This window comes from Mustela erminea, chromosome 13 (assembly GCF_009829155.1).
Source record: "Mustela erminea isolate mMusErm1 chromosome 13, mMusErm1.Pri, whole genome shotgun sequence".
In the NCBI taxonomy this organism is placed as follows: Eukaryota; Metazoa; Chordata; class Mammalia; order Carnivora; family Mustelidae; genus Mustela; species Mustela erminea.
The window spans coordinates 51,976,789-52,003,547 of record NC_045626.1 but is presented as its reverse complement, the minus strand read 5'-3'; the positions used below and the strand labels follow the sequence as shown (position 1 = coordinate 52,003,547).

At 34.5% G+C, this 26,759-nt stretch overlaps 1 protein-coding gene across 4 annotated transcripts in view; it reads right to left on the bottom strand.

The window, feature by feature from the left end:
• The window catches only part of SMCHD1 (structural maintenance of chromosomes flexible hinge domain containing 1), a 146,862-nt gene that overhangs the window by 64,084 nt on the left and 56,019 nt on the right, over positions 1-26,759 (bottom strand). For all 4 annotated transcript variants that reach the window (XR_004277866.1, XM_032309219.1, XM_032309220.1 and 1 more), the window contains 11 exons: positions 26,608-26,727; positions 22,931-23,075; positions 17,677-17,773; positions 16,253-16,325; positions 13,906-14,045; positions 13,169-13,303; positions 9,762-9,989; positions 5,497-5,645; positions 3,909-3,997; positions 3,186-3,304; positions 482-649 (listed from right to left, as the gene is read on the bottom strand). Coding sequence is in view for 3 of the 4 variants with exons in the window: in XM_032309219.1 (XP_032165110.1) it covers positions 482-649; positions 3,186-3,304; positions 3,909-3,997; positions 5,497-5,645; positions 9,762-9,989; positions 13,169-13,303; positions 13,906-14,045; positions 16,253-16,325; positions 17,677-17,773; positions 22,931-23,075; positions 26,608-26,727 (1,463 nt within the window). In the remaining variant the exon portion in view is untranslated. The remainder of the gene's footprint in view (positions 1-481; positions 650-3,185; positions 3,305-3,908; positions 3,998-5,496; positions 5,646-9,761; positions 9,990-13,168; positions 13,304-13,905; positions 14,046-16,252; positions 16,326-17,676; positions 17,774-22,930; positions 23,076-26,607; positions 26,728-26,759) is intronic.

Here is a 26,759-nt window from a genome sequence, read left to right as displayed (position 1 = left end):
AACAGAGTTATATTAGTTTCAGATATACAATATAGTGATTAAACACTTCTTTATATTACATAGTGCTCACCACAATGTTATTACACTATTTTTTTAACAAATGAGAACACAAGTAATAAATTAAATAATGAAGTATTAAAAATTGTATTACTGGGCGCCTGGGTGGCTAGGTTGGTTGAGCAACTGCCTTTGGCTCGGGTCACAGTCCCAGAGTCCCGGAATCGAGTCCCACATCCGGCTCCCAACTCCACGGGGAGTCTGCTTCTCCCTCTGACCTTCTCGCCTCTCAAGCTCTCTCTCACTGTCTCTCAAATAAATAAATAAAATCTTAAAAATAAAATAAAAATCGTATTACTTTGTCCTTTTATTATTATTGCTACTTGTTATTATTTCAACAATATATCTATTCTGATCCACTCATAATCTGAAAGTAATAAGTCATGTGACAGTAAATTCTTTCAAACAAGGCAGAGTCACTTACCTCCTTTAAGTCTGGCCAGTCTATAAGGAGAAGCTTTGCTGGTGGTCCAGAAATTAGCTGCACTCGAATAAAGTCAGAAAATTCACGCCAGGTAAAACAAAGATCCTTATTTCCAGGAGGGCCTGGAATAAATTTGATGCCTTTTACACTTATACTTTGTGTATTTTCCTAGTGATGAAAGGTACATCAAGAAAAGATAGAGTATTATGCTTAATTTTTTAAAAAGGCAAGAAAATGTCATTTACCCAACTGCATATAGACATGTTTCTGCATAAAACGATAACAAGTAACTTGCACACATACCAATACTGGCACATTATGAAATTCATTTCCTTTAGAAGAGAAATTGAATTTCTTTTTTGTGAGGGAGACATCTAAAAGGTTCTGGCTAAGTCCTTTTTATTCTTTCCTAATTTCCCTCTCATTTACATGGTCTCCTTTTTACTCCCCAACAGCAAAGCAAGTGCTTGCCCAATACCATTTGCACTTGTTCTTTCCTGCTCTTTGCAAAATTCTTTACCAATCTACATGGCCTTTCTTTAAGTCTCCCATATAGGATACCCTGATCAGAGGGGTATTCTCTGTCCACTCTATACAATGGCACTGTTTCCATTTTTATTTTTCGCACTCATTTCTGACCACTATTCCCATTATAAGGTGATCTCCAAGAAGGTAGAGGCTTCAATTTGTTACTGCTCAATCTCTGTTTCAAATCTTATTAATGCAGATCAATGAAACTAGCCTGATGCATTCATATAAACCAATTCCATATGGGCAGGAGCACTACACCATTCACATTCCAACAATTACCCTTAATACTTTTGTCATCTTAAATTCCTGTGGGTACTTATCCATTCTATCAGATTTTAAAAATCAGAGTTAAAATTTCATGTTTTACATTCTCAAACAACTGTCTGTAGAACATTTTCTGTATAAAGACATTGCAAAAATAATTCAAATTAATTTCCACCCAAACCCCAATGGGCACAGAATTTTTCAATATTTGGAAAACAAACTCAATATTAGTAAAACAGGGATGCCTGGGTGGCTCAGTAAAGCCTCTGCCTACGGCTCATGATCCCAGGTCCTGGGATCCAGCTCCACATCGGGCTCTCTGCTCAATGGAGAGCCTGCTTCCCCCTCTCTCTCTGCCTGCTTCTCTGCCTACTTGTGATCTCTGTCAAATAAATAAATAAATAGTTTTAAAACAGAAGGCTCCATTCTCTTTCTGCAGAGACTGGGGAAAGTGTTTGCAAGTGGGTCAAGATAGTATATATCTGTTGTAAAATGACAATAGGAAGAAAGTAAGTCACCTTGGCTGAGAATAATGAGCTTTGGGAGGATAAAGGTGTGAGATAATGCTTCGGTATAATATTTAAGGATATTTTAGGGCATACTGAGGAAATGGAAGTCTCAACTGATAGTATAAAATGCGTATAGTATATAAACAAAAAAACTAAGTATAGTATAAAAACAAAAAAACTAAAAACCAAAAAAACACGATGAGAGTGGCTTGCTTGAGAATGACAGAAAAGGATGTGGGAACAGAATACACACAACTCTTCCAAGGAGTTATACTGTAGAAAGAAGAGAAATAGAGCAATAGAGGGATGGGGAATTAGGGCCAAAAGGATGTTTTGGCTGGGATGGGGGGGCAGGTAATTTGTTTTTTTAAGGTAAGAGATACAACAGCTTGTTTACATGCTGATTGGAATCTAACAGATGGGGAAAGTTGAAAATGCAGGATGCCAGACTACAATTTAGGAGAAATTATTGAATGAGGATGGGTATCTGTGCTTCAAGTAAAGATTGTTCATGCATAACGGCAGAAACATAGTTATCTTCTGATTTAGACAAACATAGGGTGAAGATAAATAATGGAAGAACCTGAAAGTCAAACACTAAAACCTTATCTCTGTAAAGTAAACAAAACATCATGAAAAGTTCTTCAGTACTGTTAAGATACAGTAAGCTGTGTTGAACACATTTATGAAAATAGAAACTTTAGGGAAGGGCAACAAAGAGGCTACTCTTGTGATTACTTCGTCAAGTTAGAAACTATAATGGAGGCTCTAAAAGGAATAAGAGTTTTAAAAAAGCATTAAATGCTCTAAGTGGATTCAACTTTATCTGTCCTTGGAATTTCTACTCTTTCATCTGCTCTGGTCTGGAAGGTTCCTTAAAGGTCCAACTCAAAACATTGTTTTCCCCAAAATTTGTCTTTGATCTCTCCAAGCAGAATACATTGTACATGCTTGCTTCTTTTTTAAAATGAAATAATTCCACTGCAGTTCTTATTTTTCAAGCTAATCTCAATTAACTGCAAACCTGCCCAATTAGTTTTTTCCCTAGCATATCCTATTTAATGCAGGATGTAAGCACTAAGAAATTTTATTTAAGAAAAACTACTTCTATATACATATTAAAATATTTATGGATAAAATGTTATAATGTATGGAATTCACTTCAAAATTATACAGGAAAGGGGAAAGTGACCATTATTGAGACTGAGTGATGAGAACATGGGAATTATTCACGCTATTCAATTTTTTGTGTACATTTGGTCATTACAAAACCTTTATGGCGCCTTTCATGATTTTGCATTGTAAACACCAAAATCAAAGTTTTTTTAGTTTAGTTTTTCCCAAATTTTGTTAATTGTAAAACAATGGTATAAGCCAACTGCTATGAAAAGAAGCCATACCTGAAAGGTAGTTTTCAAATGAGAGCTATCAAGTCCAATCCCAGCAATTCCCAAGGCAGATAAAGAACTTGGTGAAAATGCCTGTATCTGATTTCCATACTGATCTGTAACTATTACAACTACATAAAAAAGGATAGTTTAAAACTAAAGTTATCTTTTGGTAAAAGATATAAACATCTATAAATTCATTTGAACATTTAAAATTATATTTAGAAAACCATTAACTTTGTTCTCTTATGTACTATTTTGTAAGAAGTAATAATACTTGCTTCTTTTATAATCACCAAAAAAAAAAAAAAATCAAGACTCTACTTAAGTACATTTCTATTTATATATTTAACGTGGTGTTGACGTTAATCAGATTTTTTACCATCAAATTTTGAAGAAAATAACTTAGCATTATGTAATATTCTAGGTATAAGAAAAATAATCCACTGATTATTGATATGAATCCATTCATACACTTACTTTACACTTGTAATATTAAATATTATTACTTCTAACAAAAGCCAATTTTTCCATGAAATTATTTTTGCCAAACTGATTTTAAAGTTATGTCAGTCTAGGCAAAGACAATGAAATACAGCCATCTTTTCCAACATTGAGTTTTAAAACAGTAAGTATACATAAATAAAAGCTTTCCTTTCAGATCACATATGCCAAAGCACAAATGTAAGCACATATTATAGAAGTATTTTAAAGAAAAAAGCAGATCATACTAACCTATTTCTCCTTGAAGCTCTTGGCCCATCTGTATTGTTTTTCCTCCTTTTAACTCACATTTTAGATGTTTAGGTTCATCAGGAAGTGGTCTGAAATGAGTTAGCAAGTTAAAAGGCTTTAGTTACACCACTGATTGTGAAATTATGTGAGAAAAATATGCTAAAGAATAACATATATAGGGGTGCCTGGGTGGCTCAGTGGGTTAAAGCCTCTGCCTTCAGCTCAGGTCATGATCTTAAGGCCCTGGGATGGAGCCCCACATCAAGGTCTCTGCTCAGTGGGGAGCCTGCTTCCCCCCACCTCTCTGCCTGCCTCTCTACCTACTTGTGATCTCCATCAAATAGATAAATAAAATCTTTTTAAAAAAATAACATATATGTATTTAACACTTGTTTTTTAAAACTTAAATATAACACTCCTCCAAATACCTCAATTTATAGAACATCACACTATTATCCCAAATGGAAACAGAGAAAAGATAGCTTACAAAGAAGTGTTCATATCATCTATGCTAGATAAAAGGAATTAGGACAAGAGAACTGAGAAAGAAAAAGCGGGTAAGTGGCTCAGTGGGTTAAAGCCTCTGTCTTTAGCTCAGGTCATGATCCCAGGGTCCTGGGATCGAGCCCCGCATCGGGCTCTCTGCTCAGCAGGCATCCTGCTTCCCCTCACCCCCCACTCCATCTCTCCCTGCCTCCTTGTGATCTGTCAAATAAATAAATAAAATCTTTTAAAAAAGAGGGGATGGGTCAGTAAGAATAATTCATCATCAAGAGATCTGGCTGTGCCTAGAGAGTAGTCTATATAAAAATTTTATCTCAGAGGTGCCTGAATGGCTCAGTTGGCTGAGTGACCAACTCTTGACTTCAGCTAGGTTATGATCTTGGGATTGTGAGATCAAACCCCACCTATGGTTCTGGGCTGGGTGTGGAGCCTGACTAGGATTCTCTTCACTCCCTCTCTCTCTACCCCTCCCCGCATGTTCTACCTCTCAAAAACAAAACAAAACAAAAAGCCTGGGAATACTATAAAATGGATGTAAGAATTCAAATGAATGAGGTTACTGGAACAGGTGAGCAAAGAACTGACAGGCCAGGGTGAAAGATTTATATATATATTTATGTAAGTCTCTTCTTTCAGTAATGCATATTAGGTTTGTTTGGACTCAGGTTTAAAAATCATCACTAAGTAATGAAAGAATTATTCCTTGTGAACACCATATTCACTGATCACACTCTTCTGTGTTTTTCGTCTGTCATTTTATAGGCATGTTCACTACTGCTTGCAGTAGGAGGGCTTTCCTTTAATGACAGATCTAGCTCTCACAGATACCAGAGAGTTTATTAAGCACAAGGTACATAAAATAATAAAATACTTAGAAAGGAACTTAACCAAAAAAGTGAAAGATTGGTGAATTAATCACTATCTCCAGTGAAGTTTTATTTCAAAGACAACCTACTATATTTCATAGAAATTACAATTATTTTCTACATTAAAAACAACTTTCACTAGCGTGCTTTGGAGAAACACCTTTTTGTCATAATATGCCAAATTTTGAAATATGTCAAAATAGAATATGTTCACCAACCTTACTGTAAATGCACTTTCCAAAGACACATGATCATCTTGGAATGAAACCTGGCAATACCGCATATCTTTCACAGATGTTGGTACTTGTACATCAGGAAGGAGACCCTGTAGCAAGTGTTCTTTGTTAATCTCAGGAGTCCAATTAACCTAAAAGAAAAATTATATTACCTAATAAAAACATAAAGTTTAGTCCAATGTCCCCCTACTGCCACTTATCTTACTGAAGATCAAAGTTATAAATTTAACCATCTCCAAAGAAAAAGTTCGTTTATGAACAAAAATCGTGGTGGTTCATATATTAGTAAGATTAAGAAGTTTCTTCCTTTCTAAAGAGTCCACTGAAAAACCAGCAGAAGTAATAAATGAATTCAGTGAAGTGGCAGGATATACCCAGAAATTGGTAGTATTTCTATATGCAAATAACAAAGTATAGAAAGAGAAATTTTAAAAGCACCATTTGCAACTACACCAAAAAGAATAAAACACTAGGAATAAACTTAACCAAAGAGATGAAAGACCTAAACTCCAAAAACCATAAAACTCTGATGAAGGAAATTAAAGATGACACAAACAAATGCAAGGATGAAGTAGAAAAATTCATATTGTTAAAATGTTCTATTACCCAAAGAAATTTACAGATTCAATGCATTCCTTACCACAATACCAACAACATTTTCTATAGAACTAATAACACTAAAATTTGTAATGGTACCACAGAAGATCTGGAGTAGCCAAAACAATCCTGGGAAGGAAGAAAAAGGCTGGAGGTATCACAAATACCAGATATTAAGAAATACTACAAAGCTGCAGTAATCCTAATAGTATGGTACTGGTACAAAAATAAATACATAGATCAATGGAACAGAATAAAGACCCCAGAAATAAACCCATGATTATATAATCAATGAAAAGGAGGTGAGGATATACAATGGGGAAAGATAATCTTTTCAATAAATGGTGCTGGGAAAACTGGAGAGCTACACATAAAATAATGAAACTGGACTTTTTTTTTTTAAACTGGACCATTCTCTAATGCCATACACAAAAATAAACTCAAAATGGATTAAAGACCTAAATGTGAGACCTGAAACCATAAAAAGAGAACACAGGCAGTAATTTCTCTGACATTGGCCAAAGCAACATATTACTAGATATGTGTCCTAAGACATGGGAAGCAAAAGCAAAAATAATTTATTGGACATCAAAATAAAAAGATTTTGCAAAGCAAAGGAAACTATCAACAAAACAAAAAGACAACCTACTGAGTAAGAGAGGAAATCTACAAATTACATACCTGATAAATGGTTAGTATCCAAAATATATAAAGAATACATAAGAATCACCCAAAAAACCCCAGTCTGATTAAAAAACAGGCATCAGACCTGAATATACCTCTCTCCAAAGAAGACGCAAATAGCCAAGAGTCATAGGAAAAGACGTTCAACATCATTCATCATCAAGGAAATGCAAAATCAAAACCACAAGAAGGTATCACTCACTCTACACTTGTCAGAATGACTAAAATAAAAAGCACAAGTTATAACAAGTGCTGCCAAGTATATGGAGAAAAAGGAATCCTTGTGCACAGTCGGTGAGAATGTAAATTGGTGCAGCCATTGCCAAAGACCAGTATGACAATTCCTCAAAAAATTAAAAAAATACTATATGATCTCATAATTCCATTACTGGGTATTTACAAAAAAAAAAAAGAAACACTAATTTGAAAAAATACACACCCTATGTTTACTGCAACATTATTTACTATAGCCAGGATATGGAAGCAACCTAAGTATCCATCAATAGACAAATGACAAGAAAAATCTGGTGTATATATACAACAGCTATATGATACAGCTATAAAAAAGGATGAGATTGTGCCATTTGAGACATGGATAGACCTGGAGAGTTTAATACTAAGTGAAATAAGTCAGACTGAGAAAGAAAAATGTGATCACACTCATAAATAGAACCTAAAAAAAAAAATATGATCACACTCATAAATAGAACCTAAAAAAAAAAAAAAACCACAAAACCCCAACCAAATGAATAAACAAAAAGCAGAATCAGGGGTCTGGGTGGCTTAGTTGGTTAGGTGTCTGACTCTTGATTTCACCTCAGATTGTGATCTCAGGGTCATGAGATCGAGCCTCACGCTTAACTGCACGAATGTGGAACCTGCTTAAGATTCTCGGGGCGTGTGGGTGGCTCAGTGGGTTAAGTCTCTGCCTTCGGCTCAGGTCATGATCCCAGGGTCCTGGGATCGAGCCCCACATTAGGCTCCCTGCAGCAGGGAGCCTGTTTCTCCCTGTCTCTCTGGCGACTTCTGCCTACTTGTGATTTCTCTGTCAAATAAATAAATAAATAAATAATCTTTAAAAAAAAAAAAAAAAGATTCTCTCTCCCTCTGCACCCCTCTGTTTATCTGTGCACTCTAAAAAAATTTTTTAAATAAAATACCATACTGATCAAATCATATGATCAATTCTGGGAGGTGATATTCAAATTGTTTGTTAAAAGAAACTTATTGTCTTTGAATAAGATCTAGGTTAATTCCTGTTCAGCAAGATGAGAAAACAAGTTATATTTACTTAACTACCATTCTAGCCACCTTTTGGTTTTAATTCATTCTTGGATGCTTTTAGCTCTATTTTAATTTTGCACCTCCTGCTTTCCATATATTAATTTGTTACTTGATCCCTTTTTTAGGTTGAGTATCTTACTCTATCCCACTTTTAAACTTGTAATCCTTTCTGTGTAAGAATTTTTAGTTCAACTTTCTCCTTTAGCCCTCCATACTTGATTCTCAAATCACGGATATTCTAGTATTTTGACTCTAGTTTATGCTGTTCTAGTCTTCTTAGTTATCTTTTTATCTTTTAAACCATGTTTTATTCTTTATCATATATATGGATTTTTTTTTTTTAAATAATGGAAGAAGCAGAAGTTACACTTTTCAAAAAGGCTTTCCTTCCCTCACTCTAGCTGTGTTATCCCTTTAATGGATTCCCAGCTCAGTTAAGGGCTGCCTTTCTTCAATATTGGAGAATTCTCTGAAGACCACAAAAATCACATTAATGAATACACATTTAACAGAAGAGTAGAATGTAGTATTTTATTGCCAATAAAGAGGTGCATGTTTTAAAATCTTTGTAACGCAACAAATATGTAACTACTAAATCTGAGGCAAAGGATGTCAATTGCTGATCACATGCTTAGAGAATGGCAAAAAGAAAGTTATATATAGATGGAATCTCTTCACTCAGTTTCTTCTCAACCTCGATAAGAAGCCAGAATGTGGAAACCTAACCATGAGAAAGCAAGGAACCAGTTCAGAAGCTGGGTTCCTAGCACCACTTTTAAATCACTCAACTTCACATCTGTTCATATAACAGATGTGCCTTTAAAATGGCTTGCCTCCCTTTCCGAGAAGGATCAGGATTATGGCTCTATCAATCCTCCAGTCCCTCATTATAGAAGGAAAAATTAAACTGGCTAGGGCAAGGAATATTTCAAGTAAGAGTTCAAAATAAGGTCAGCTAAAATTCTTTTAAAATACTGGATCCAATATATGGAAACTCCAGATGGCTATAGAATAAAATAGTACAAAAAAATAATTTCTACCTCCTGTCCCACATAGCAACTCTCCACAAATTTAGTTAATTGGGATCCCCTTATATAAAGCTCTGTAAATGTTGGCCTTCCAGAAAAAGGGGAATGTTCTGTCTCTAACTGACTCAGAGAAAACTGAATTTTTTAAACTTTATTTTGTCACACAAGATTTGAGTTTTTTCTCTATGGATGTGAAGGGAAAAAAGTATAGTTAGCTCTGCTACACTGCTTGGTTTGAAAATGCAAATTTGTTCCAATGCTCTTAAAATATCAGGAAGAAGTTTGAGTACAAAGAAAATTTTACATTTCCTAGTGCATACTATCATCCATGAAAACAATAGGTGAACATGGAAAACTGTACCCAGCTAAACCAATCCATGGAAATAAACAAACCCAAAGAGAATTCCAATCGTTGGCATTTTGTTAAGTGTCAAAATCATTTTTCTAAGTATGAATTTGTTGCATACGAATCATTCATGTTTCAAACTATAGCACGAAACAAATTCTTATTTAGGCTGGAATTTTAAATAACAATATTATTCTTCTGTGATAAGCTTCTTCTTAGAAGTTACCCTACAATACCTCTTGTTCAGAGTTTTACAATCAATCATAAAATAACCAAAATTCTTCAAATAACTAATCTGAGATACTTACTTTAATTTTATCTGCTAAAGTTGATGTTATATGAATTTCTCTTTCTCCTTCATCATACATTTGAAAAATAAGATTATGCATAATATCGCCTGCTATCCAATTAACCTCATCCTGATGTTTGATTTGGATTGCCTTTTGTCCTTCCACACTGAATATCTGTAATCTTGCAACATGGCTACTAGGAAGCAACTTAATAGTCTTCTCCACGGGTACCACATCTTTACAACTCTAGGAAAAGAGAAAAACACAAAAATACATTGAATGGCATCTGCACTTTTTTGAAAATATATTTTTGGGCTTTAATCGTGAGTCTTCTACATTGCTTAAGGATTGATTTCCAATACTATGGAAGATCATCTTATACACTGTTAACGTTCATAGGTTTAGGCATTAAGAAGATACCACTCTACTGATACCACACTATCAAGTTGTAAGCATAAGCCACAGACTTAAAGCAAAAAACGAGGGTATTTGGATTAAAAGGATTCTTTTCATCTTCTTTGGAATCACATGACAGATTCAGTAACTAGCATCTATTAATAAGATAAATATGTAAGAAATTAAGAATGTCCCATAAGGGGCGCCTGGGTGGCTCAGTGGGTTGAGCCGCTGCCTTCGGCTCGGGTCATGATCTCAGGGTCCTGGGATCGAGTCCCGCATCGGGCTCTCTGCTCAGCGGGGAGCCTGCTTCCCTCTCTCTCTCTGCCTGCCTCTCCGTCTACTTGTGATTTCTCTCTGTCAAATAAATAAATAAAATCTTTAAAAAAAAAAAAAAGAATGTCCCATAAAATCAGAGACAAACAGTTGACATAAAATACATGAACTACACTGAAAAAATACATTGGGGCAAGTGAAAAAGGCAGTTTATAGCGAAATGAGGATTGTAGCTGACACATTAATAATTCATTATGGATATATCGATGTCCCACATGTCAGTAAGGATGAGCTGGATTATGCCAAATTGATTTTAAAAGCACAAAAAATTAAAACATCACATTATTTCATAATTTAGGTTATAGTGCATTCTACAGGATACACAAAATTCAAAATAAGCCTAAAATATCTTCACATCTTATTTAGCCAATTTCTCCTTCCTCATCTAGTTGCAGTCATTCCTAAGCCCATCTACATGACTAATGACACATATAAAACTCCTACCTCATCAAATATCACGTAAATAACCCATCCTCTATTATAAACATATTGCATTTACCTGATTCAAACTCAAGCTGCTGCCTTTGGATGAAAATTTTCCAATGCATATTATAAGATACACTCTGATATTGGTCCTAACTCATCTAGATTCTTGGTCTTCTTCCTGTCACTGCTCTATAAAATTTACATAATTCCTAATGCTCACCACTCTTTGCTTCCAAACCCAGATTTCTCCCTAACTCTAAATCTTTCCTTCCTGAATCTCCCTGATCTTTTGCAAGGAAGTATGCTCAAAAACAAGTTGCCCATGTTTATTGAATTTAAAAAATACATAACAGGGACGCCTGGGTGGCTCAGTTGGTTAAGCAGCTGCCTTCGGCTCAGGTCATGATCCCAGCGTCCTGGGATCGAGTCCCACATCGGGCTCCTTGCTCGGCGGGGAGCCTGCTTCTCCCTCTGCCTCTGCCTACCATTCTGTCTGCCTGTGCTCGCTCTCTCCCCTCTCTCTCTGATAAATAAATAAAATCTTTAAAAAAAAATACATAACAAAAGAAGTGCATAAGAGGAATCTGAAGGCTATCAATATAACCAGCTTGATATGAAGTGGAATGAAGAATCATCTCATTCTAGTGAAAAGAACAAAAGCTGTCTTTTATCCTTTTGAAGCTCAAGATATGTTAATTGATATATAATTAGTAGGAAGGCATCACTTAATCAACTGGTTAGGTTAGGTTATTCATTATTTACCATATCAATAATGGAGAAATCACATTGAAATATTTTCCTTAAGTATTTGTTGTCCCATTTTGCAATCTTAGGAGATCAACTGCTCACAACAATGGCTTGCCTTCCTCCAGGCCGGCTTCACCTTCCGCCATGATGTATTATCCAGTAGCAAGTATCTTACTAGTACATTACCATAGAAATCTCTTTATATGAAAATACTAACCACATATTTATTCTTCAAATTATACATATAAATTAAGGTTTATATGTCCCTCAGTGGTGGTTTACCAGACTTTCTAAGAAACAGTATAAACCATAAGAAACAAAAAAACAAAACTGACATATAGATGCCACATTTTTTTAAAAAGACTTTATTTTAGAGAGAGAGACAGCATGAGCAGGAGGGGCAGAGAGAGAGAGAGAATCTCAAGCAGACTCCACACTAAGCGCAGAACCTGATGCAAGGCTTGATCTGTCAGCATGAAAATCTGAGCCAAATCAGACACATGAAAAAATGTTCATCATCACCAACCCTCAGGGAGATTCAAATTAAAACCACATTGAGATATCACCTTACACCAGTTAGAATGGCCAAAATTAGCAAGACAGGAAACAACATGTGTTGGAGGGGATGTGGAGAAAGGGGAACCCTCTTATACTGCTGGTGGGAAGGCAAGTTGGTGCAGCCTCTTTGGAGAACAGTGTGGAGATTCCTCAAGAAATTAAAAATAGAACTTCCCTATTACCCTGCCATTGCACTACTGGGTATTTACCCCAAAGATACAGATGTAGTGAAAAGAAGGGCCATCTGTACCCCCATGTTTATAGCAGCAATGGCCATGGTCGCCAAACTGTGGAAAGAACCAAGATGCCCTTCAACGACGAATGGATAAGGAAGATGAGGTCCATATACACTATGGAGTATTATGCCTCCATCAGAAAGGATGAATACCCAACTTTTGCAGCAGCATGGACAGGACTGGAAGAGATTATGCTGAGTGAAATAAGTCAAGTAGAGAGAGTCAATTATCATATGGAGGACATGGGGAGTTAGAGAGAAGGGAGTTGGGGGAAATTGGAAGGGGAGGTGAACCATAAGAGACTATGGACTCTGAAAAACAATCTGAGGGTTTTGAAGGGGTGGGGGGTGGGAGGTTGGAGTACCAGGTGGTGGGTATTATAGAGGGCACAGATTGCATGGAGCACTGGGTGTGGTGCAAAAATAATGAATACTATTATGCTGAAAATAAATTAAAAATAAATTAAAAAAAAAATCTGAGCCAAAACCAAGAGCTGGACACTTAACCAACTGAGTCACCTAGGTGCCCCTATAAAAGGGTTAATTAAAAAAATTACTAATACCATATGTTACTATGCCATTTCATGTTGCTTTTTTTTTTTCATTTTAACTAAAAGAATCAAAGATACCTCATTTTTTAAAAGTCAAATGTTACATAAAATTCTATAAAGCTGTTATGAAATATTTGTATGAAAACAATATAATATCAATGAATAAAACAACTTACAGGTATTTCAATTTTTGCTTTAAGAGTCTGGTCTTTTTTAATGTTCTGTACTTGAATAGCAGCTCCTGTTAAAATACTGGTTCCAGAACTGCTGCAATCTACAACGTAGACTGGAAGGTTTGGAGCACCTAAAAACTTTTGAAAACATACAAAATAATTTAAGACTCCAATCAAATGTAACAAATTATTCAATAATTTGTTTAAATTTTCAAATAATCCACTACGACTACTACTTCTGGCTATAAACAGGAAAAGGTAAAACAGAATTCACCAATATTCTAGACAATTTCTGAATGAAGAGTAATTTTTTATGATTCTAAAATTTATGACTTCTAAAATACCAACTTCATCAACCATTTTTTTAAACTTGACCTATATCAGTTTTTTCTTTTTGTGCTTTTACTTACCACCTTTATTTGTCTATGCATCCTTAACCCTAAAAGACATTTCTATCATTCTATTCATAAATTAAATACTTCACCTCAATTGAAGAGAATGTGTCAAGAAAGGAGAGGAGGAATGTTTTGTCTATAAATTTCTCTACGAAACCTGGAATAGGTGATGCCTTTTGGCCAAAAAGTACAGAATGAAGTACCCAAAAGTTTCTCCACGAAATAATCATTAAAGATTAAAATACACTACAAGTCTCACTATAAAGTAGCTAAAAGAGATAGTTATGTCCACTTACTACCATGCTACTCAAAATAAAACCTACATTTTATCTTACAATAGCTTACCTTACAATGAACAATCAATTTTGGCTGTGTTGTTATATTGTCTGATTCATCCAAAACTTCTACCTGAAACGGGAAAGCTGTTCCATTTTCTATAACTAAAATTTCAGAATCAGGTTTCACTTTCAATCGATGAGGGGGACCTACCAGAGAATTATAGAATGAAATACAGATTCAAGTTTCTAAGACTGAAATATTGAAACCGGGAAAAAAAAAAAAAAAAAAAGCCTTTAACATTTTAAGTTTTAGTATCTTAAAGCTAAGGGGAAAAAAAAAAAAAAAAGGAATATCCATGTTTTAATTATTTCTATCCCCAAAATGCACATTCTATAAACAACCAGAGTTGTCTCAACCGTATAAAATGTTTGATGTCTTAACTTAGCTTTACCCAACAAGCTATAACATAACGGAATGGTAACTAATGCTAGAAAATCACCTAAAGGTATAAAACCTTAACAGATCCTGGAAAGAAGATTCAAAAAGCAAAGTTCTTAAAAATACTTTTTTTCAATTCACTTTAACTTTACACAACGACTGATTTCTCAAAATCATGTTAAGAAAAAACACAAATTTTGGGTAATAGTGTTCAAAGGATCAGTTCATGTAATGATATAACCAGGTAATTTACTTGTTTGATTGCCCACTACTTTGATGTTATAAGCCCAAGTTTCCTCTAAGATTAATCGGAGTTCACACTTTTGTAGCAAGTTGACTTGACGTGCTCTAAAAGCACTGATATTTTTAAATACAATTTTTGCTAAAAATTCACAAAGAATAGTTACTGAAAACACTTTACAGTAACATTAGTTATTATTTTTTATCATATTCCAAGCAATATTTTTGAATAATTGATTTTTAATGCATTAGTTTCATATATATATATATATGTAGAAAACAAAAAGTAAAGTTACAAATCCTTGTTACAATATTAACCTTTTTTATGTTAAATTTTAAGCACTATCTTTGTAATCTTCACAATGATCTTAATGAAGAGGGTAATATTATTATCCTCATTTGGTAAATGAGGAAACTGGAATCCAGAGAGATTAAGCTACTTGCCCAGGTTACATGACTCGGAAGTGGCAGGTTCAGGTTAATGTTCTGAGAAATCTGAAACTTCTTGACCATTATCATTACACCATGCTACCTCCTACTTTACCATTTTCGTTCTCAAATTCAAAACAATGTCAAACTACTTGGTTATTAAGAATTTCATTTCTCAAATCTGTACCTTTTAGCTAACCTCTAAAATAAAAGCATTGTGTTTTTTAGTATGTAACAATTTTTTTAAGTAAGTTTGTTTCTCTGTGTGTTTAAGTATGTATGTAAGTAATCTCTACAATCAACGCCGGGCTCAAACTCATGACCCCAAGATAAAGAACCACATGCTCTTCTAACCGAGCCATCCAGGTGCCCTAATAATTTTATTTGTATACTTCTACCAATGTGCTAATTTTGACATCTTTATCATTTTGTGCTTGAGGGAAACCAAAACAACTTGAATTTGTGAAAGGACATAGCTAGTATGTTTCTTTTCATTCAAAAACAGTATAAAAGGTCATATGTGGACAAAGGTATGATTACAGTATTACTAATAACAGAGCCAAAAGTGAAGTACCAACACTGTTGTATTTTACAAATACATGCAGTTATCACTTAGCACAGTACTATGTTAACGAGAACTCATGCATATTGGAACTGTGTTCTTCTCCATTCAGTTACCACAGAATCTTGCAAAGTGAGGGTTTGCTTATATTAACTCATTCAATCCTCACAACAACTGTGACAAAGTAGATATTTCTTTCATTGTACACATGAGGAAACAGAGGTATAGGACAAGTTTACCTAGCTCTTAAGTGTCAGAGCTTACATTCAAACCAAGAAGACAGAATATCAGACTGTATTCTTTGAACTTATATGACAGACTGCCTCTCTTAATTAGCATTTCCTACGACGTGTTACTTTAATGTAACTTCATTAGGAAGTTGGTAAGTCATCAAGTTAACAACATAAATGCATGAGAAACTTTTAAGATATAAAACATTTAGTTATACCACAGAAGATAGTTATACCAGTTCTAATATAAGCCAAATTAGTGTATCTCTTTAGAGTTATTCCCAAATACATTCTCAACATTCATATTTTTCTCCCGATTACTTTAGAACTTCACTAATGTCTTCCTATATATTTTCCTGTTTTTTCAATCAGTCATTTGTCAGTGCTTTATTTGACATTCAAATGTATTTTCAAGACTAATACCATAAGCAAGCCAAAAAACACTTCATTTTATATTTTATAATAAGAATATTATTTTATAGGTAAATATTAGGAATATTTCTTAAAATATTACCTGGTAGTAATCTAATTTTTAAAATCTGTGTGTCTTCTTTTAAGCCCGGCAGAATAACCTTCAAATTAAAATTCTGTTGAAAAAAATTATTTTAATTAAATCCAAGTCCTAAATACCTCAGTAGTTTAACAACTCAATTCTGATTTATTTTTGTTTTTCATTTACATAACATTAAAGAAATCTATTCAGTAAATTTATACTGAGAAACAGGATCATTGATGTAAGAGATATAGATGAAAAAATGACTCCTAATGCTTCTTTACAGATAATAGCCTCTTCAAATTCAAAAAGAATAACCTCTGAATAATCAGAATCAAGATGGGCATTATAAAAAATATGGCAAATAGTGAAGTATAAAATACCAAAAATCTAGAAATCTCTAATGCACTGTGTGTGGTATTCTGGATTTGATCCTGGAATTGAAAACTAATTAGAAAAAAACTGGTGAAATGTGAATAAAGTCCATAGTATTGTTAATAGTATTGTACCAATGTTAATTTCTTACTTTGGATAAACACTTGGTAGTTATATCAGATATTAATAGGGGAAGCTGTATACAGAGTATATGCAAACTCTCAATACTATCTACCTTTCTAATTCTTCTGTAAATATAAAGTTACTTCAAGAAAGTTTTTTTTAAAAATATAGAAATCATTTTAGTTTTTTAGTAACCTTATACTACTAAAGTCAAATTTTCCTGAATTTCAAGTTCTTCTTCCAGGAAACTCTGAATTCAGAAAGACGTACAGAACTTGACTTTTAAATTGATTTCATTGCACAATGCAGTGCAACATAGAGTACTCAAACTCATATGCTCTATTTTTAATTAAATAACATTTTGATAGAAGAATTCTGAATATATCTTATAGGTTAATGGTGCCATGAAGAAAAGTTATATATTACTTGTTATTTGTCATAATATTCCCTTTAGTCAAGTAAATCTACTAGCTACTTTATATACCTGATTGAAAATCACCTTATTGGAATTTGTATTTTTACCCTCACTAACTTCATCCACCAAAACACTTTCCTTTATCCAAATACCAGACCCAGTATGTTCATAAATGTGAGCTAAAGTTTCTCATAATTTTGTGTTCTAAAAACAATATTCAAAAATTTTTAAAAGTTGGAGGAAAAAAAGAAACCTAGTACTGGGTAACTGCTGTTAAATGACTCTGAATATGAAGACTGGAATGAAGATGAAGACACTTAAAAATATTTAATTTATAAATGTTACAAAGTAGCAAACATGCTAGTATCCCCTAGAGATTTACAGAAGTTTAGTGACATGATCCTGATTAATGAACCCCAACCCCATATTGTCATCCTGGTACAAAAATACATCATCCAATTTTAAATTCTTCATTTCATTTTTACCATATAGGAAATAAGCATGTATTAAAACATTTATGTACAATGCTCACCTTGCCCTGACAAGAGTTTACAGGGCCCTTAGCTGTAACACCTCGAATCACACAATTCGGTCCTTTGGTTATTTCTTCATAATGTAAAGATAAACCACTGGAAAAAACAAATTATTTTTTAAATTTTTCCTTCATTACCTATAAATAAGTTACAAATGTGTTACCTTCTCATATGCCATTCTCATGTTTAAATCATTTTTCTAATAAAATAGTATTTTTTAAAAAAAGAATAAATAATAGGAGCAAATTCCCAAGAACTTCTTTTACAAAAAAAAATGATCCATGTGATAGCACTGCGCCAAACACTGTAAATGATAAATTTAAAATGTAAAACTTCATTTATTAAATAAGATACAAGGCAGGAAACAATAAAATGCTAGACCATGTATACAGTTCAAGAAAAGGAAATATCCAAATAGGCCAGGTTTAGGGAGATCTTCAGACTTTGCCACGTAATTTTTTTTTTTTTTCAAATCTTTCATCCAGTAAGATATTAGAGAGTTTCTGACACTTATTAAACTGAAAAGCAATTTTATTAAAGTCCAAAAAATCAAGTAAAACCTTATGATATAAACTCATTAGAATACACACTAAGATTCCCTAATCTATTATCATGAGCAACTTCATCCCTAAATAGCCTTTGACTACATGTAGGTCATTACAGTATAAACACTTTACCCCTGTCAAGGAGTAAGATGAGTAGGAATAAAAGTAAAAGATACACTGTGGGGGAGAAAAAGCCAAATTTTTCTGAAGAATGGAGTTTAAGTATTTATAAGTATTATATGAATAAATCATAAAAATTAAACGGCATGCCTTGTTTGAAAAAAAGCTATGAATGATGTGTAAGATAAAACAGAATCCCTGGGGAAAATGGACATTAAATATACACATCTGCATTCACTATCTCTTACATCTCTAATTTAAGAACAAATGGATTTCTTTCATTTACTATTAAAGACTAAGTAATAGAAGGAAAGGAAAAAGAGACAAGGACAACAAAACTTATCTGCTAGAAAACAGGACTTAGTAGTCTGCCAAGAAAACTGCACCCTAAAACAGGGAAGGAAAAAGCTGGAAATCAATCTGTGGCCCAGAATTCCTATGCACCTCTCTGGCACTGGTGGTATTACATGTCTCTAGAAGTATGGGCAAACAGAAAGGTGGAAAATAAGAATAATGAAAATCTGGATCCCCAGATCTCCCCTCTTGGCCTCTGGCAGCTGACTAGAAGATTAATCTCTGAAAAGGCTAAAGCAGAGAAATTCCAAACTAGGGAGTAGCAGATAAATTTAAAGATAGGATAAAATCCTAAAAAGAATAGAAGGGATAATTTTGAATGAATGCATATGGATGCTGAGACCTTCCCAGCCCTATTTCCACCCCAACCCGGTTCCTGGACTGACTAGAAACTGGACTGCCAAACTGTTCCCCATCAGGCAAGAAAATAAAATTATTTCCAAATAAATATTGGAGAAAACTGCCTACCCCAAGAAAAAAGACCCTCCAATAAAGCATTACAGACATATATCATCCTGCAGTGGAGTTTAGTCAACAGCTTCTCCCACATTCTGAGTTTCCTTATCTGCATGTTAGCCATTCAGTTATCAGCAGATGACCAAAAATTACCTGGTTTCTGAAGAGACCAAAAAAACCCTAACAAACAAAAAGCATCTAAGTTGGAGAAATAAAAATTTCCTGTGCATGTAAACTTTAAAAAAACAAAACACAAAGAAATACCACTTTCAGTGAAAAAATGTATTACACATTCACAAAACAAGAACAAGATCTACAAAAAAAAGTTCATAAAACCAAGAAAAACACTTGGATATTAAAAACAGAGCAGTGAGGAGAGATGCCTGGGTGGCTCAATCAGTTCAGCAACAACCTGAGCCTTCAGCTCAGTTCAGGGCCCCAGGGTCCAGGGATTGAGCTCCCCATAAGGCTCCTTGCTCAGCAGGGAGCCTGCATCTCCCTCTGCCTGCCGCTCCCCCGCTCGTGTGCACTCTTGCTCTCTGACAAATAAATAAATAAAATCTTAAAAAAAAAAAATAGAGCAGCAAAGAAAAACTCAATGGAAAGGTTGTAAAGATAAAGCTGAAAAAAATCTATCAGAAAGGAAAGCAGGAACACAAAAAGAAAAATTAGGAAAATCAAAGAAGCACTTCAGAAGGTTCAGTGCCAAAAAATAAGGATCTCAGGAAGGGCAAACAGTGATGGTGGAAAGTAGAGAATAAAATACTTCAAATAATGTAGAGATCTATGCAAAGATTTATTATTATAAAATTTTGCAGGGGCGCCTGGGTGGCTCAGTGGGTTAAGCCGCTGCCTTCGGCTCAGGTCATGGTCTCAGGGTCCTGGGATCAAGTCCTGCATCGGGCTCTCTGCTCAGCGGGGAGCCTGCCTCCTTCTCTCTCTCTGCCTACTTGTGATCTCTGTCTGTCAAATAAATAAATAAAAAATCTTTAAAAAAAAAAATTTTGCATGCTGAGAATTAAAAGTAGATCCTATAAAATTCAGAGAGAAAACACAAAAATGAAAATTAATGAAAGTGATTTTAAATTTAATCAGCAGAAGTAGAAGCTAAAAAGCAAAAATGGAGCAATGCATTCATAATTTTGAGGAAAGCAAAAACGGAACAATGCTTTCATAATTTTGAGGAAAATAGCATTCAACTTTCAATTCAATCAAGTAGAAATGAGGCATTTTTGGAGCAATAACTTTCTCTCACATGGACTCCATCATAGGAACCTAGTCAAGGATGTGTTCAGCAAAAAGAGAAGAAACGTGGGATTCTTTCAAAAAAAACTGGAGAGCCATGAAAAGTTAAATGCCAAATAAAATACGCCACATAAAAGACTCACAATTAAGGAATATTTCTTTAGGGCCCTGAAAGCCATATCTCTGCATTGTAATCATCAAAAAATGTACAGCCCTATCTCCTAGTTTCCTGGGCCTAACTTCCAGTCGGCTGACTCCAAATTGCAAATCCCACAAGCAATGACAATGATACTTAGCCATTTAATCTTTCAAAATGAATGTAATGAGTGCTAGCCATTTATCCATACAGAGGAGTAAGATTTCCTTCAGTCTTTGCAGTCTCTGTATTGGATTGCCCATGATAATCACATTCTGGTTTAATGTTTAGTCAATAGTAAAACTGTTTTCTTTCTCTTAAATTCTGAAGAAGTTTTCAAAGTTGAGGGTAGGTTTTGTTTTTATTTATTTTCCTAACACAAAAGACAGAGGGAATCCCCAGGATGAAGGTGAAGAAAGATCACAGAATGCCAACTACAACAACCAAAAACAAAACTAACAAACAGAAAAATCAGTTCAAACTGTAGCACATCACAAGCTCCAAGGGAGAGGTTTCCAAAAATATGAAACTGATAGATTATCTATGCACTCAAAACATCTTGAGAAGAGACCAATTTGGCAGAGTTTACAGGTTAATTTAGCAATTTAGCAAAAAAAAAAAAAAAAAAAAAAGTGTAGTAGCAACAAAGTTATACAATAAAGTGACCAGTATTTATAAAGTGCAATAAAGCAAGTTCTAAATACTGACCAACCCACAATATAACTTTTATCAAGGAACAGAGGAACAGGAAGGAAGCTTACTTGGAACAGAAGTGGTATTAAGAGAATATGTAATTGTCTACAACCATTAAGTCAAGAGATAACACCTAAAACTGAAGAATGAAGAAACAGCAATGTAAAATTTAGATATATGGCAATAGTTACCAGTAGATTCAAGTAAAAAAGTCGAAAGGGGTTCTCTGAGAAGTGGACTGTGGGTGGGGTACAGAGGACAGGAGGAGGAGAAACTTTTTTTACAATAAGCTACTTGACTCTTTAAAGCTTCATGCATGAATGATTTTTGTAAATTCACATAACATTGAAAAACAAAAACAACAAAAAACCCCACTAAGAAAATGGTCTTTGTTGAAGACAAATTCACATGGCCATGCCACCAGGATTTTTTTTAATTAAGTTCAAAACCCAAAATATAAACATGTATATGTGACAGAGACTTCTATAAGAATATCCTATCAAGGACAGGATGATGGAGTTATAATCAATAATAGGTGTCATATAATGCACTAATATTTTTCCACTTGTGACTAGAAGGATTACTTCTAGGGTTTTATTTTTAAACAAACCCATTTAAGTGTTCAACTCTTGCATTACTCTTTAATATTCAAATGTATGCAACAGGTCAAAAGATAATCACTTTTTACAACTTAAGAGAACATAGAACTAAAAAACTCATTTTGAATTCTTTTTATAACTATATATTGTTTTTCAAGAACTTAACCATGCTACAGATCTAACCACTAAAGTATCTCACTAATCTGTGAGCTTCTAGAATACAAATACTATGTTCTTATTCACTTCTATATGTCTAGCTAGCAAATGCCTGGAATACAGCACATGATCAGATGATTAAGAGTGAAAAATTACAATTGTAAGACTGTTAGACCCTTCAAAAAAGAAGAAAAAGTGAGCAATTACAACATGAGGGGGAAAAGTACATAGATACAACAGAAGAAAACATACATAAAAAGTGGGCTCAAAATGACCAATTTGGCAGCTAATGCAAAAAAGAAACACTTAGGATTCATGCTCTTGAGAATGAGAAAGAATTTCCCCCAAGGCACCTTAAAAAGATTAAGGGGGAAATAGTGAACATCCTCAATCATACCACCGGACACACTGTTAAGTTTCTCAGAGTTATTTCTTAACATAAGCCAATCACAATATTGTAAAGAACTATTAAATAAAGGTAAATTCTATGGAAAGACCCAAACTTTCACGGAAATCATAAACTTTATTGTTATGGTTTTAAAAACAAATAAAAATAAATTGTATTACCAGGTTTAAAACCTATTAGAATGACCAGTACCACAAAGTTTAAGTAGCCATAATTTTATATAGTACTGCCAAAAAAAAACCCCAAAAAAACAAAAAAACAAACAAAAAAAACAACCAGAGTAAGACAGAATTATCGGTCTCACCTTAACAACTTTCACAGTATATTCAGTCAAAACGTAAACTTTAGTGAAGCACTTTATATATGACACTGTAGTCACAAAGCATAGCTCGGGCTAACTAAATGCCCCAGATATTATGAAATACACTAAACACTTTAAATGATACATGTGAAGTTAAACATATAAATAATTTAAGCTAAAAAAAGAAGACTGAATGCTCAGTAAATATGAAAAGTCACATATAGGTTGATCCTTCAAATTACCTTGCTTCAAAAACTGGCTGAATATCACTTCCTAGTTGACTAGTATGACCAAATTCATCCTGAAATTCCAGAGGGATATTGAATGGGACTCCAACACGAAAAGGAGGATCCATAAGACCAAATGAAAACTTCTCTGGTTTACCCTCTTAACAAAAAAAAAAAAGTAAACATGATAATCAAATTCATTATAGCTCAGAAACAGCCATATTTTATATACAGGAAACTAAACTATAATAAAGATGGCATTTTAAATCTTTAAAAAACTATTGTAAATCATAACTATAAGCCACTTGGGAAAAGTTAGATCTTTATCTCACTATTCATAAAAGTAAAATTCCAGAGGTAGAAAAAAATTTTTTTACATTATGAAATTATTAGAATAAAAATTCTATAACATTATCATAGGAAAAACTAAGGCAAAACACAATATCACCCCGCCCCCACCTTATCTGTGATTAATTGTAGTCTGGAGGCAGATGATCCTATTTCTGATATACTGTCAAAAGGTCAACAGTAGCCTAAAACTATGTTACCATTCTGAGGTCATTGACCTCACTTCATCTTACCACATAGGCATATTATCAGTTCGCATCATCACAAGAGTGAGTATAGTAGTACAATAAGATATTTTAAGAAAGAAAAAGATTGTATATTATTATAATTGTTCTATTTTATTGTTAATATCTTACTGTCCCTAATTTGTAAATTAAATTTCATTGTAGGTATGCATATAGAGAGGAAAAACAGTATAAATAGGATTTGGTAACATCTGCAGTTTCAAGAAAACCACTGGGAGTGGTCTTATAACATATCCACTGTATACAAGGTGGACTACTGTACTCAAGAGCTATGAAAGAATATATTTGATAAAATTTAAAATATCTTATTGGTTAAAATACACAAAGTTAAAAGAGATGCTCCATAGGAGAAAACATGTACAACATATGCAACAAGGGATTAAAATCCAGAATACATAAAAACCTTCTATAAACCAGCTATTCTTTTTTTTTTTAAAGATTTTATTTATTTATTTTGCAGACAGAAGTCACAAGTAGGCAGAGAGGCAGGCAGAGAGAGAGAAAGAGGAAGCAGGCTCCCTGCTGAGCAGAGAGCCTGATGTGGGGCTCGATCCCAGAACCTTGGGATCAAGACCCGAGCCGAAGGCAGAGGCTTTAACCCACTGAGCCACCCAGGCGCCCCTACACCAGCTATTCTTAAAGCGTGGCCTCTAGTCAAACAGTTCAGCCATCCCCTGAGAAATTAAAAATGTGTATTCTAGGGCTCACTCAAACCCAGAAACTCTGGGAGTGATCCCTACAGACCAGTGTCTTAAAAAGCTCTCCAGGTGATTAAGATAGAAAGTCAAATTTGAGAACCACAGCTTTAAACTATTAAAATGGGCACAGCAAATGAATAGGTTTTCACAGATGACAGAGAGAGTCCAAGAAAGGTGAGAAGAGGTGCAAAATCTAATAAGTGAATAATCTGACCACCACCCAGGATAAATACAGACGCTGGCCAGGAATGGGCACAAGGAAACCACAACTCTCATGGTCTGTTGATGAGGATTCCCTGGTACAACCTTTTGGAAGAGCAAATATATTTAAAATGTTAAGGCACACACTTGTCACCTTGGCAATTCTACTTCTTATCCATCCTAGAGAATTTCTAGCACATGTACACAAAGCACCATAAAATTTTTCCATATAGAAACATGGTTTGTAACAGCAAAAAACTGGAAATGATCGAAATGTACGTTAACAGAAAATTGCTTCAGCTATAGCATGTCTATACTATGGTATGTGTTCTTCAGCTACTAAAAGAATGTGGTGGGGTGCTTGGGTGGATCAGTTGGTTAAGTGTCCAACTCATGATCTGCTCAGGTCTTGATCTCAGGGTTGTGAAATCCAGTCCCATGTCAGGCTCCACGTTCAGTGCAATCTGCTTAAAATTCTGTTTCTTCCTCTGTTCTTCCCCCATTTGTGCTCTCTCTTATACTTTCTAAAATAAATCTTCCAAAGAGAAAAGAGTTCCCTAGATCTCCACCCCTCCATACACAAAACCAGTCAACTGCCTTCCTCAGCTCCAGCAACAAATAGAAGTGTATTCTCTGAGGAAGGTGAGAGTAGGGCTAATTGAGGGACAAAGCACTACTAAAAGTGTCACAGTTTGCTGAAAATACCAACTGAAAGATTATACGGTAGGTTGAGACCCCCAAGAGCCTTCCCCAGCTTGCTCCCAAAATGCTGGCAGCCAGGTGTTTACCCTCCTAGCAGAAGACAAGAAGGCTCTACTTTGGGGAATTTAGACAGCCTAAGAGAGAAAGTCTAAAAATTCCCATCATCATCCTAAATGAAATAAAAGCTTTCAAATGTCCTATGATAAATATAAGCAATTCACCAGTCATGTAAGAAAGCATCTGCTATATGAAAGGGCAAACATAAAAAAAACCAACATGGAGGAAACAGACTATAAATAAAGTTTAAATGCTTCAAAAAAGACCACCACTGGGCGCCTGGGTGGCTCAGTGGGTTAAGCCGCTGCCTTCGATTCAGGTCATGATCTCAGGGTCCTGGGATCGAGTCCCACATTGGGCTCTCTGCTCAGCAGGGAGCCTGCTTCCTCCTCTCTCTCTCTGCTTGCCTCTCTGCCTACTTGTGATCTCTATCTCTGTCAAATAAATTAAAAAAAAATCTAAAAAAAAAAAAAAGACCACCACTATTACTAATAGCCTCAGAGAATTATTAAAGATACTGAATTCATAAAGGAGGCAGAGAATGCTTTGAAAAGTGAACAGAGAATACAAAATGACAGCAGAAAGGAAAAATTCAATAGAAAGTGTAGTAGCATGTCATGTTAAAGGAATCTCTCATAACACAGGAAAATAAGAGATGGAAAGTAGAAAAAAGAGTATTAATATACCAGTCAAGATGTCCACTGTCTTAATACAAAATGATGTAGAAAACAGTAGGAAATCAAAGTAATTCAAGAAAATTTCCTAGAACTTAAAATTTCAGAAAGTAGAACAACAACAACAAAAAGATTCTCCAAACAGCTGGGCATCAGGGAAGAGGGAAGAATGGAGTGAAGGTGGTGGGCAGAACAGCTCCCACACGCAAAGGTCAGGAAACAGAATAGCTTTAGGTGTTACCAGCAGCAAGAGAAGAAAATGATGATGCCTTCAAAAATTTTAAAGAAATAGCTACCGATGATTATGCTAAGCAAAATAAGTGAGAGAAAGACAAATACTGTATGATTTCACTCATGTGGAATCAAAGAAACAAAATAAATAGAGCAAAGGGGAAAAAGGAGACAAAGGCAAACCAAGAAAGACACACAACTATAGAGAACAAACTGATGGTTACCAGAGGGGTGGGGGCAAGAAGATGGGTTAACTGGTAAGCAAGGAGTGCACTTGTGGTGAGCACCAGGTGATGTACAGAAGTGTTGAATCACTGTACTATACCCCTGAAACTAATATTACACAACATATTAAAACTGTAATTTAAATAAAAACTTAAAGAAGAAATGCAATTATGAAGCAGAATCATAAAGCCATTTTAAGATCATGATGATCACAACTGGCCAAACATATTTTATTGAATTTCCTATCTATTCTCCCCTTATTTAAAATGCCATCTTCAGTATAATATGTAGGTTTATAGTATTTCACTTACCTTTAACAGAAAATTTAATTGCTTTTGATGGTAGTGGTCTTCCTGCATAAGTGTCTGCATTACTTTCATTCAATACAACTTGTAATTTCAATGTATAATTCCCCAACTTCTGAATATTTTCTGGACAAATTAAGAAGAAATTAAAAATCAAG